We start from the raw sequence: 13747 nt of genomic DNA, 5'->3' as shown, positions 1-13747 counted from the left end.
ACCCACTAGCATTTTAGAGACTAAAGTAGAAATTGTGATACCAAACAATGGGCAGGCAACAGGGCTTTCTTTATGAACTATATAAATCATTACACACTCACTTCTAACTGTATTCCACATTTAACTTTTTTCAAAGTCTAATTCTCTACTCCTCCTGCTGTTATAACACAAAATATTTCAATGCCTCTTCTAGAATTAGATGCAACTTCTATCTTGAGAATGTTTGTGATGTTATTCCTTTCTTTTCAAAATATATCTTTTTTCATTTAATAGCTGTTATCTTTATGATGGGTCCCCTTTATGACTGGTCTTCTTTAACTCTATAGTAACAGATGTGTGGCAAAATCCCAGGTATTCATTTACAATAGAAGACTATAGGTGGCCCAACTCATACAAAAAACAAAATGAAAATAAGTTTTCGAACCACAAAGACCAGTTCGTCCCCCCCCCCCCCCCCCACACACACACCATCTTACTTTACAAGCTCTAGTCTGTTGTTAATGGCAGCCCAGTGAAGAAGAGACACATTTTCTCTGTCTGGTTGTCTGACATCATATCCTGCTTCTACTAACTCTTTACATCGTTCAAAAATTCCATATCTTAAGTAAGAAAAAGAAAAGCATAGTTAATATCACTGCAATAACTGAATTTCTCCCTTTTACCACGACTTTTTTTTTTTAAATTCCAAACAACTTTTTAGTCAACATGGAAATACAAAGCAGTTGTCCCTCAGTATCCTTGCAGATGCCAGCATCTGTGCATGTTTAAGTCCCTTACATAAAACGGTGTTATATATATAATAGTTACTCATATCTTCCCACATACTTTAAGTCAATCATAGGTTACTTACACAATATAGATACCATGTAAACAGCTGTCATACCATATTGTACAGGCAACCAAAACAAAGTTTTACAATTCTATGAATATACAAGTGGTGGTACAGTATTTCTTGAAAACATTTTGAACCCAAGACTGGTTGAAACTATGGTTGCTGAGCTCTACAGTGGAAAATTCTTAGATATGGTCTAACTCTGATTAGTGCACAAATAGGGTAAAGACAAACAAAAGTAAGCTTAGTGCATGAACTGATGAATTAACCCATATGGAGCTGAAGTAGAATTTCTTAAACTTTAGTGTTCACACCTGCCCTCCTTCAATAATTTCATTTGTCGAAGAACACATGGTGTTGGTTCCTGACTACAATCTTATCTCTAAAGCAAAGCATACACCTATGCAACTACCTCATGATGCAGGCAAAATCCTAAAAGCAAAATTGGAATGGGATAAAGTCAACAAGAAATGGCCAGGATGTAACCTAGGTAAGGAGAGAATGATGAATCCTACCTGGAGAAACAAAAACATAATACACATGCTGTATTTTTAAAAGGGAGGGCATTCTGGACAGGAGGAATAGCATGTACAAAAATTAGATGTGAAATACTATAGATTTCAAAGAAACAAAAGCAACTTAGCAATGCTGAGCACAAACAATACAGTAGAGAGGCAAGGGCAAGACCACAAAAAGTAGATGAGACTGGGAATGTCTCATCTACAGTTCAGTGGGAAACCAAGAAAGTAACTTGAAAAGGAAAGTGCTGAGAATTTGAGTTTTAAGAAAGATCACTATTAGTAGCAATATGGAAGCTACCCAGACCAGCATAAGAATAGAGTTCAGAGAATAACACAGGGGTGATGACAGAGAACACTGGTGATGAGAACCTAAAGTGTGAGGCAGACAACAGGAATGGAAAGGGTGAATCTAGGAGATATTGAATCTATTGAGGTTATTTCTTCTAATACTTTCATAAATTTAAAAAACATTCCTTAGCAACAGTTTTCATATCTCTCTCTCTCTCTCTCTCTCTCTCTCTCTCTCTCTCTCTCTCTCTCTGTTTCTCAAGACAGGGGTTTCTCCATGTAGCTCTGGCTGTCCTGGAACTTGTTCTGCAGACCAGGCTGGCCTCGAACTTAGAGATCTGCCTACCTCTGCCTCTGAGTGCTGGGATTAAAGGCGTGTGCCACTACCACCTACACAACATTCCAACAGAAACTAACCACAACATGTATTTTTAGCACTTTCTCTGAAACTCATTTCTATCTAGAAGAAGCTGAAAATGTCAACTGGCTCTCAGAGGTCACAAATCAAATCAACTGGCGAACGATCTCATTTTTCCAGTTATATGAAAACGTTTCTGCTTGATAAAAATGTGCACATGCCTTTGTAGCATTTAAAGAGCGGAGGCACATGTATGACAATGCTAAGTGAAAACCACATGTGCAAGCTTCTGATAATGGCCCAGCACCACAGTTGTACACTCCATCTTTTAAAGGTCAACTTGGTCAGTTTTACTAGAAAACAACACTCCTTTTATTTGAGAAACATTAAGAGAATACATTCTTGGTAGTTTAGAACGTCTGACTCTCTGCTCATTTCTCCTTCCCAAATAACTAACTATAGCTACCTCCACAATCATTTGAGAAGGTCCAACACCTAATGGGACATAAGAGATGAGTTCTTACTGAGCTTCCCTGTAAATGCAACTGATATCTAGTATTTGGCTCAGGAGAGCTGTTCAGGTATCAGAGATATTCCAATGTCCCCATTCTGACTAAAACCAACATTCCCCTTAAGAACACTCTTGTCTTCATAGCAACACAAACTACCAAATTATATTCACCCAATGTAGTAGACCTGGGGCCTTTAAACTTTATAAACATTGGTAATTAAGATAATCAGGTAATGGTTAATATATAAATAATGAACATAAACACTAGTCAGGCCAACCACGGAGTTAACAGAAATCATGCCAAGATAGTCTGGTAATACTAGATTTTTTATGGTGATTAGATGAGTGTGACTTATATTAAATGAACATTATGTTTATATTCCATTACTAAAATATAAATTACTACTTAATTCTGCCTGATAGACAATATATTTCAAAATATGTTCAAATGCAAAATGTGACACGGCCTCCGAAATGAACAGGCTCCACAAAGATAAAAACATTGGCAATAACTGACGATATAGATGTCCACATATGATCACTGTAAGCAGAAATATTTTAAATGCATTTCTATTTTCAGCACAAGAAACAGACCTATTATTTGCTTCAAGTGGTCAGAGAATACACTTCTAACTATCTATCCTCTGGTGTCAGCACACAAAAATGTAGGAAAACATAATAATTAATGGTTAATATCTACAAACATGAGCTGGTATTTCCCATCCTATTCCAGTATTAGGTTACAGCATGCTTTAAATTCAAATTCAGAGTCTGGTTTTAGTCTTACTCCAAATCATTCATTCATTCAGCGAACAATTTTTATCAGGCACCTAGTAAAAGACAGAAACTATGCAAAAGGTCTGGTGCTGTAAAGATAAAGGAGATTTAATTTTCCTAAAAAACTGCCCACAATCCAATGGAAGTGCCTGATACATAAACAGCCTATATACTGCACTAAGTACTTTGATGCTGAAATGGCAAATATGCTTGGTGTTGGTAGTGAGCTGTTGGATATAGTAAGGAAGTGTTCATAAAGTAAGTACCATCAACTGCACATACATTATTGAAACTGAACCGGCTCTACGGATAAAACAGAACATCTAGTAAACTCACTGGGTAGCTTTGACAATATCACAGTTACTGGAATCCTCTATAAGAGGAAGGATTTCTTTTGCCTTCGCAAGTTCTTTGTTTTCGTGTGCACAGATGCCGTGTCGACCAAATCCTGGAAGGTGGGAGCCATGGCTGTGATTCCTGCACTGAAGAGTAAGAGCAATTGACAAAGCATGTAAAAGAATCAATACCATAATTCAATTACATAGTGAAGCATTTGATACTATCAACAATACCTATGCTTTAATCTCTTACAGGAGTATTTTAGAGAAGATTTTATCTTAGATGCTTACTTACTTAATATTAGAAAAAAACAGATTATAAATGTTATATCACAGGTTATCTGAAAAGGCATAAATGTGCCTTGGTAGTTGTAGTATAGGGTCATTGCTATTGACACTGTAAAAACATTACCAGGATCTTGTTCTCAGAGTTGTGGGGCACACCCTAAAAATATTCTCCCACTTCCTAATGAATCAAGCTCTTGTATTTTCCTTTCCCCTTGAAAATGAAAACATCCGTGGCAAGGAACATGGAACACGGCAAAGGTGGTGGGATAATGTCTTCTATGACAATGTTAATAAGACTGTCTTAGCAGAGGCTCCTATTGGTTTTGCAAAAGCAGGCTGCTATGAAACAAAAGGAGCTGCAAGAGACCCAAGTGGTAAGGACTGAGAGTAGCTTCTAGAAGTGAAAGTGTCCCTAGTGACAGACAAGAAACTGAAAATGATTATCAAGCATCCATAAAAAGCTGACTTGCATTACTAACCCCAAGAGCTTGAGAAAGAACTCTAAGTTCCATAAGGGAACACAGCTTCACCATGATACCATCCTGTGGGACCCTGAGCAAAGGATCCAGTTAAACTGTATCCAGATCTCTGACAAACAGAAACACTGAGCTAATAAACACTCTAAGCCACTATATGTGTGGTCATTTGTTGCGTAGCAACAGACAGCCAGTACAGAAGTGACTACAGAGTTCAGAGAAGGAGTCCCACCAGCCAGGCCTGGGTTCAGGCTTAGTAATTCCAGTTCCAAGGGATCTCACAGATCCCTCACACAGACATACATGCAGGCAAACACCAGTGGGCATAAAATAAAAACAAGTAATTCATTAAGAATTAAAAAAAAAAAACAAAATCTCTCACAGAAATAGCCAGCTACTTGGGTTTTAGTTGATAACAGGTGTAATCAAGTTAACAATGAAGATTGGCCATTACAAGCCAGGAGGTGGTGGTACATTTGACAATTGTCAACAACTTCATTAAAATATCAAGTGCACAAGCATCAGGATAGAGGTTGGAAATGGGTTAAAATCCCCAGTACAAATGAGGCTCACGGAGTCACTTTAATGCCTCCAAAGCAAAGATTTAATTTTATTTGAGAGAGGGACTCTTTTTTTTTTTTTTTTTTTTGGGAGCTGAGGATTGAACCCAGGGCCTTGCGCTTGCTAGGCAAACACTCTGCCACTGAGCTAAACCTCCAACTCTGAGAGAGGGACTTTTAATGGCTGAAGATTCTAGATACTTAAGTTTCTCAATGCCTCCTAAAAAACAAAAAGATGCTATTTGCATATATTCTAAAATTTAAAAATGACTCTAAAATTTAACTCCAATGTTGGTAAGATCATACACCATTCATTAGTATGATAACCAATCAAATCAATCTCTTAGACTGTTCAAATTCCCAAGTAGAAATAAAGTACTGTCAATAAATGCATTATTGCTTTTGCTATGAAATGGCATTGAGAGCAAGCTGGATGCTATATGTCAGTGATAGAGTGCTTACCTAACATGTATGAGGCCCTCAGTTCACTGCTCAAAGATTGAGGCAATAGTCAAGTAGAGGGTAAATTCCTGAATTATTGTTAAGCAAACTAAGAGGTACTTATCTACAACTTAAAGATGATTCAAAAACCAGCAGTACTTAGACCTTCAATATAGTCTTCTTGGTTATTAGTTATTACAATTATATTACCTTGTAATATTTTAGAATTTTCTTCCTGAAACTGTCTTCAGAGCTGAATGAAAAAAATCTAATAATGTATTTTCTGATCCTCCTATCTCCACCTCTAAAGTGCCAGAACTACAGGAATGTATCCCAACCTGGCCTTGACTGATTCTTTTATAGTGTACAGAGTATTAAATGAACTACAAAAACTATCACCAAAGCCATGAAACCACACTGCTGGCACCCCAACACATACTATTCCCATATTAAAGAAAGCTTTCTCATATTAGGAATAACTGCTTTTGCTTCTCTTTACAGTGTCACCCTATATATATGCAACCCTAAAACTAGTTGTTTTGCTCCTTTACTCTGGTGTGGAGTCACATTATATATGTAACCTTCGTTTTGCTTAATTTAGACTTACAAGTTGATGTAAGAAGCTACAATTAGTTCATTCCTATAATGTAAAATGATCCAACATTAACATACCACCATCAACTTACTTATGTGGCCACTTGCATCTTCCCAGTTTGGAGCTACTGCATACAATACCTCTGTGCACTTTCTTGTATATGTCTATGGGTATCCACACACAAACAATTCTTAACAATATGTAGCCAGAAGTATAGCATTAAAGGTACGCTAAGCCCATCTTAAATATGACTGTATCAATTAAATGGCTCTCATCCTCACAAACTGTTGGTGTCATCAGACTGCTGCTGCTTTATGGGATTTCTATCTTGTCTTCTTAGATGGCAGCACTTATGCATCTGAATACAAATTCTTTTCTTAGCTATTTATAAAGTAGGGCCTTCTACTTCTGTGCACAATGCAATAACCAGGATTAGATCTCACCACTGGCTGTCCTGCTATTTTAAAGAAGGCCTAGAAACCTGGACAAAATACCTCAAATAAACTATTTTAACCTATGAACAATAGGAAAGTATGAATATGAGCTCTAAGAAATCAGAGTTTAAGAATGAAAGTTTGTTTTGTAAAGAGAGAGAGAGAGAATGAAAGCGCATGGAGCTGGATAGGTAGAGAGGTAGAGAGAATCTGGAAGGAGTTGAGGAAAGAGAAACCATGATCAGAGAACACAGTGTATGGGAAAAAATTTTTAAGAAAAATTTTTCATTCATTTTACACACCAATCAAAGATCCTCCTCTTCCCTCCTCCCACCCCCCCCCCAGCCTTCCCCTTCCAACCTACCCCCTACTTCCCCCCACAAGAAGGCCAGGACCTCCCATGGGGAGGCATATCCAGTAGAGGCAGGTCCAAGCCCTTCCCCCTGCCTCAAGGAAAAAGCCTGCTCATGAACCAGGATGAATTCTGATCCTACTGCCGGGGAGCCCCAAGTAGATCAACCTACACAACTGTCTCGCCATGCAGAGGGCCTAGTCCAGTCCCACGCAAGCTCCACAGTCATTGATCCAACTTTCCTGAGTTCCCACTAGTTTGGTTGGTCATCTCTGCGAGGTTTCCCCATCATGATCCTGATGCACTTGCTCAAGAATCCCTCTTCTCTTTCTTTGACTGGACTTCTGGAGCTCTGTCTGGTATTTGGTTGTAGATCTCTGCATCTGGGCTGGATCAGCCATTAAGGGTTAGGCTCACAACCAAAAAATATTTTTTAATAAAAAAGAAAGGAAGGGAAGTAGGTGAGCCTTATCATGAACCCAAAAATTTCAGAATTACCACTAGCCTCATGCACTGAATGCAGACCAAAACGAACTAGTAAACTTAACTTAATACATTGAGATTGTTGGTGATTATTTTAAGTAACTTTGTAACAACATTGTATTGCTACAGCCTCAGGGCCTCTCTTTATAAATCAGAAGCCAGAAATAATAGATGAAATAGGCTGTGATGGCTGAAATTGGGAGATTTCAAAAAAGAAATAAGCTAAGCAGGAAAGTGTATGTGTGTGCACGTGCGTGCGTGCACACGCACTAAAGCTTAAGATTTGAGATAAAGTTTCTCAATGTTTCCTAAAAACAAAGACATACTATTTGCACATATTCTAAATTTAAAAAGTAGAAAGGATATACTCTATACAGATATGTAGTGTAGATTCTACAAGGCTAGAAAAAGGCTGTCTATGGAAAGCTCAATTTAAACATAAAAATACACAGAGGTACACAAACATTAAGCATGAAGAATGCAGGTTACATGAAAATATGACAAAGCAAGTGTCAACCAACAATATTTTGAGGAGTCAAGGAGAGTTCATATTATAGAGCTAACTCATTAAGAAGATAACAACACTGAGTGTCTATTGAATTTAAATGTTTAAATTCATGAAGTAAAAGATGTTTTACTTCATGAAGTAAAAACTGATAGAACTGAAATTACAACACTTCTTTCACTAACTGCAGTATGAGTGAACACAAAATAACACAGGATAAAGAAAAAAACAAAACACAACAACAACTTGGGAAATAGAGACTTGAAAAGAACACTGTCCAATCCATCTACGTGGTCAACTGTTAGCACAACAGATGTATAGATGTATAGCATACTTCACAAAGGTCTTAATCTGCATATCCCTGGTGGTGAATGAGGCTGAGCATTATTTCATGTGCTCCTGTCTTCTGCATATCTTCAATGAAGTTTCCGTTCATGTCTTTGCCAACTTCCCTTGTTTGCTCTAGGGTCTCACTACATATAGTTCAGCCTCTAAACTTGTGGTGATCCTGCGTTAGCTTCCTAAGAACTAGGATATCAGGTATGTGCTAACATGTCTCGCTTTCATTTTTCATTTGTGTTATTTGCTTTCTTACTGTTACATTTTAAGAGTTCTTGACTCTAAACAATCTAGATATAGTACTAGAGATAGGTGACTTGTAAATATTTTCCCTTGGGCTGTAGCTTTCCTTTCCTTAAAAGGATCATTCATGGGATAAGTTTTGAATTTTGATGTCCAGTTTATCAACTTGCTATTTCACAGATGGATTTTTATTTTGTTTTCAGTTGCAGGAGCTACTCTTGAAATGACAATTCTTCTGGCTACTGAAGAAAGTTCTAGCACTCATGCTGCCAGAAGACCCTTTTCTTGCTTCTTGAGTAAACTGGATTGCTTATGGCACTCTGTCTACACAGATGCCCTCTTTCAGGACTCAAGTCTACAACAGGGGCAAACCAGAAGTGGAAAAGGTAAATTATCTGCTGGGTTGGTAGAGTATAATTTCTGATTGTCTTCAATCTGATTTCTACTATTTACTTTTCTAGAGTCCTGAAGATGTTATATAGTCTGCCAGAATTCATAGCTATTCAGTTGGAGAGAGGGGTATGTTTTCAACCCATTTTACCCATAACCATAACCATAATGCTCATTTGCATAGGTGTATTTGACTCTATCTGCTTTAAAAAAAAATCAGACATGGAGTCATACATAGCCAAAACAACATGTATTTAGTTACAGTAAAATGAAATGAAAATAAGAACCTTTTAGGATTCCTTGTATATCACAGTAATTATAATCTATTCAGCTGGAAGAAAACTAAAGAGTTTTTGGCTCTAAGTGGTCTATGATTCCAATTCATTTGATTTTCTTTTGTCCATTTAGGACTCCAGTTCACAAATGACTCAAGGTACCAGGATAACATGTTTTGTTTCTTGTTTGTTTTTATAAGATACATGGGTTGTTGAGGAGAAAGAGAAAGAAAGTAATAACAAGAAATATATAGTTAGCTGAATACTCCACAGGGAAGAAAAAAGCCAAAATAGGAACATTATGTAAGGGGCACACAGGTACACCTGTGGCAATTTTTATAATATAGACTCCCAATTTTTCTTATTTTCAAGATCAAGAGGTGAAGGTCTATGCCATTTCTTCTTGACTTTAGGCTCTGTGAACTGCTCTGTGATGCTGTGCCAGTTTGCAGGTCTAAGCCTTAGAAACTGGCACCTTCCTCTTCCTGTCTTTTAAGACACACTTCTTTTAGAATTCAGTTACCATGCTGTATAGAAGGCCAGTTCACATGACACACAGAGGTGTCTGTTAAAGAGTCAGCATCAACTGCCAGATCTTTGAGTAGAGACACTTCTAGATAATACCAATCCCAGCTAGCAATTCACTCTTAGCTTATGAGTCTTTCCAGCTGAGGCTCTAGACACAATGGAACAGGAAGGCAGACCAACCTGAAGCAGTATATTCAAATTTCTGATACACAGATCCATGAGTTATGACTGTTCTTCATACCATAATGTTTTTGAATGGGTTGTTATACCACAACACATAACTATAGCATCTTTAAGCTATAGAGGAATTACACAATCAAACCATTTTTAAAATAGTAAGTACTCTAAGAGACTTTAAGAGAAAACTGTGATCTGGGAAACTCTGGTGAGGGTCATTATCCTGATTAACAAATAAAATGGGGGTAGGGAGGTATGACTGAAACCATTAAAATTTGTCACAATATTAACAGAAGTATCAGCGTTAAGTTTCTAAATGCACTATTTGTTGAACACTAGTGTTAGACTCTCATTTTTGATGCCTGACACAAAGCAATAAATACATCTGATACAAATCACTGCCCTCATAGCACTTATTTCTGGCAGAGGGGAAAGAGGGCATCATCACAATCAGTGAGTATACTGCATGATATTAAATGCTAGGGAGAAATATGAAAGCAAGAAGGAGGTTAGGGAGAGTTGTTGCTAGTGACAATAATGGGAAAGACTTGCGATTTTAAGTATAAGAGGACAGAAATGCTACACCAAGGTGACAGTTGTCTGAAGACATTATAAAGATGGAGGAATAGGCCACATCAATGCCTAGGAGAAAGCATTCTTGCCAGAGCAAATACATATAAAGGCCCAGAGCCCAGTGTAGCTGGGAGTTTACTGAACAAACAAAACTGTAAAAGATGAGGTCTTAAATGTAACTGAGAACCAGATTGGAAGGAAAAATTTTGAAACACCTATTAGCACTAGGTAACAAATTCAGGAAAAGGGATGTTTTTGTCTGTTTTGTTCATGAAGACTAGAGCCAAACTTCTAGAGAGCATTCAAAGCACACTTCCTAGCTGAACGAATGGGACCCTGGCAGTGACACTGAGCTACTCTTACAGCTGTGACCCTCACTTTTAAAATTAGAAATAACTACGCTTTCCTAGCTCACAGGTGAGTAGTGAGGACCAAGAACGGGGGATTTCTTCAAAGTGTAAGCTCTTCACAATATAACGGACGAAAGTAACAATAGCAATTGTTATTAATCTATCTTGCCCCACCAACTTCAACCTCTAAAATCATCCTCTCCCTTCTGATGTCATAGAACTTGGGCAGGGTAATTTTCCCTTCAGCATAGAGGAGTAAAGTGTAAGCCCTTACAGGCTTTTATTAATGAGTGACAGTAATTAAGAAATGATGGCTACTCTTACCAACGTTTGAGTCTGAGAAAAATAATGAAACACAGTTCCATGTAGCGTCTACACTCTTTTGTAAAATCCAGTCCCCTTGCACATCATTTTTTTTTCTTTTAAAATGCAAGAATTCCCAATAAAAACACCTCAGCATGTTATTTTCCACTTAAACCTGCACCAAACTGTTAGAAAAAGAAGAAAAAAAAAAGAGAGATGTGACGAACACTGTCGGGATTAGGAAAAAAAAGAAAAAGAAAAAAGGTGAAGAAGTCCAAGTAATGTGATTACCACAAACTGCTTGGAAAATCTCCTTCTAGCTCGCTCGAAAACTGAAGAGACTGCTTCAGTTTTCTCACCTGTAAGTGGGAATTTCTTTTGCTTAAGTATGCTGGGATAAAAAGATGCACACAAGATCTGTGGTACATGTTAAACATTTGCTAGGGCTGAACAAGCCCGGAAATAGCATCTACTGAATGCCAGTTATTAGTCTTTAGAGGTCACAATCAAAAGGGACAAACTCTGGTTCTCTTCCCCTGTGGCCTCTGGGACTAACCTAGCTTTGGGTAACAGGCGCCCTCCTCAAGTAGAGTCCTTTGGGATTTTGCAGACAGCACCCAGGAGCTCCCTTCCTCCTGCCTCCACAGCCTCAAGGCTTTCAAGGAGTAGGAAGGATGTGAGTGGGAACAAGAGCTAAGTAAGACAGCACAGGGTGGAGGGGGAGAAGGCGGCAGCCGAGGCGCTGGGGCTGAAAATGACTCAATAGAATCTCTCAGACTCCGGGCCAAGGTCTAAGGCTGGCTGGGCCACCTGAGGTGTGTCACCTGACACCCTCCGGGTCCCAGCCTACCCAGGGGCCGGTGCGTGACGCCCTGCAGCCGAAGGGAAGCGGCAGGCGAGCCCGCCCTGGCTAGGCGGCCACAGCGGAGGACCAGCAGCATCTTTCTCAGCGTGGCCACGGCCCAGGCCCTGCCACCCTCGCGGAGCCGCCTCACCTGGCCACCGCCCGGGTCCCCACCGCCGTCCCCGCCCCGGCCTGCCGCGCTCACCTGCGAGCCCAGCCCCGGGCCCTCCATCACGCCCGGCGCCCACCCCGCAGCGGTTCCTGCGCAGAGTGGCGGCCGCGGCTCCCGGGCCAGCACGACTCAGCCGCCACTCGCTCACTTCCGGCTCGCGCCCCGCCCCCGCAGCTGCTCGCGTCCCCGCGCTGCCAATCAGCCACGCCGAGCCTATCCCCGCCTTCTCTCGTACGGAGGCGGGGCTTTCTCACCTCCAGAGAACTGCCGGTGGTGCCCCGCCCTCTGCCCTCCGCCCCGCCCCCCTCTGCTCTTTCCCTCAGCCCCACCCTGGTCACCAGCTCAGGTTCCCATTCTGGAGGCTCTACTGGTATCTATCTGTTCAGGCTGTTATCCCAATGTCTTGGAGTGGGCTACCCCAAAGCTAGATGTCCTTGTGGAAATCTCTACCTCACCTCAGTCTCCCCAGCTGTGAAATGGAGTCAAGAGCAACTTCATCTAGGCATTTGGAGGCTTAACTGAGAAATAGGTATGCAGGGTCCCTCAGGAGAGGTTTGGCTGATGAAGAGCGTTCTGTGTCATGGACATCTTCACGGATATTCGCTGTTAAAATGTCTGCTGCTCTTCAGCTATGTGCTCTTGAGCAAGGCACTTCTAACCATCATGGCCTGTTTCCTCTTAGAAAGCAGAAGATGTGAGCAGTTGAGATGGCTCAGTGGGAAAAGGCACTTGACAAGTCTCAGGACCCGTGTGTTCCCCAGGATCATGGCAGAAAGGAAAAAGTCTCAAAGTTGTCCTCTCATACAGAGAGAGAGAGAGAGAGAGAGAGAGAGAGAGAGAGAGAGAGAGAGAGAGATTGCTCACCACCGCTTCCCCCACAAATTAAAATAAATGCAACAAAATAAATTTGTTTTTTGTCTTTTTGTTTTTTTTTAAGCAGAAAACATGAGTTCCACAGGGAAGGTAGAGATAAACTGGACAAGCCTCAACCTGCCCCTTTTGGTGGACTGCATGGGGGAGCAGGCACGAAGTCAGACTGATGGGCTATGAAACAAGGATACTCTTGGATCCTGCCAGTGGGGAGCTCTCCTTCCTCAGAATCCAGAAAACAGTGGGGCTTTCCTAGGCCAGCACTCAACATAGTACTTTGTAATAATTTCTTAATGTGTCTGCAGCTAAGCCCAGCTTAAAAATATAATGACTCCACATCCTACAGACCATGAAATAAGTGTCTGGAAGTAAAGTGCTGGGATTACCCATGAAAAAATATCACTTTGAACAGTAAAGTTATAAGTGTATTGTTATTGTTAGTGGCCCTACTTATTGGGCACACCATAGATTACCCACAAAACCTACACCCAGTGAAGATGGGAAGCATATTGTATTTGTCTTGGAACTCCCAGTGCCCAGAGCAGCACTGAGACGTAGAAAATACTTACCATAATTACAGTGAGTAGATGGGTGGATGTAGAATGTGTCATCAACTTTTATGATGCCATGCAGAACAAACTGAGTGACAAATAGAAGGAAGGGCAGGGGACTTCCTTCAGAGCCGGAGGAAAAGGCAGTTCATTTGGATAGGGGAGGATGAAACTTGGGGAGGGTTCCAAAGAGGAGAGAATCTGTTGGTGTGGTCCCTCCCTTTTCATTACCTAACTGGATGTCTGTTTACTGACTTATTGATCTCTTAGTGTGTGTTAGCAACTATGCCATGTTCTGCATATATTATATCTAATCTATGAGATGGTTCTGACTGATTCCATAAATTCCAAGTTATTTGGCTAGTGAGTGGCA

At 40.1% G+C, this 13747-nt stretch overlaps 1 protein-coding gene across 3 annotated transcripts in view; it reads right to left on the bottom strand.

Annotated features, from left to right (window-relative positions):
- Positions 1-12108, bottom strand: part of Zdhhc13 (zinc finger DHHC-type palmitoyltransferase 13) — a 45963-nt gene extending 33855 nt beyond the window's left edge. For 2 of the 3 annotated variants that reach the window (XM_036208873.1, XM_036208880.1), the window contains exons 1-3: positions 11987-12108; positions 3624-3769; positions 477-599 (exon numbers count right to left, since the gene is read on the bottom strand). In XM_036208873.1, coding sequence (XP_036064766.1) covers positions 477-599; positions 3624-3769; positions 11987-12013 — 296 coding nt within the window. In that variant the 5' untranslated portion in view covers positions 12014-12108. The remainder of the gene's footprint in view (positions 1-476; positions 600-3623; positions 3770-11986) is intronic. The other variant, XM_036208890.1, reaches the window with a different exon arrangement.
- Positions 12109-13747: the final 1639 nt, after the last annotated feature.

The sequence above is a fragment of the Onychomys torridus genome, chromosome 1, assembly GCF_903995425.1.
Source record: "Onychomys torridus chromosome 1, mOncTor1.1, whole genome shotgun sequence".
Lineage (NCBI taxonomy): Eukaryota > Metazoa > Chordata > Mammalia > Rodentia > Cricetidae > Onychomys > Onychomys torridus.
Note: the sequence above shows the minus strand (reverse complement) of the source record. Positions and strands in the feature narration are given on the sequence as shown.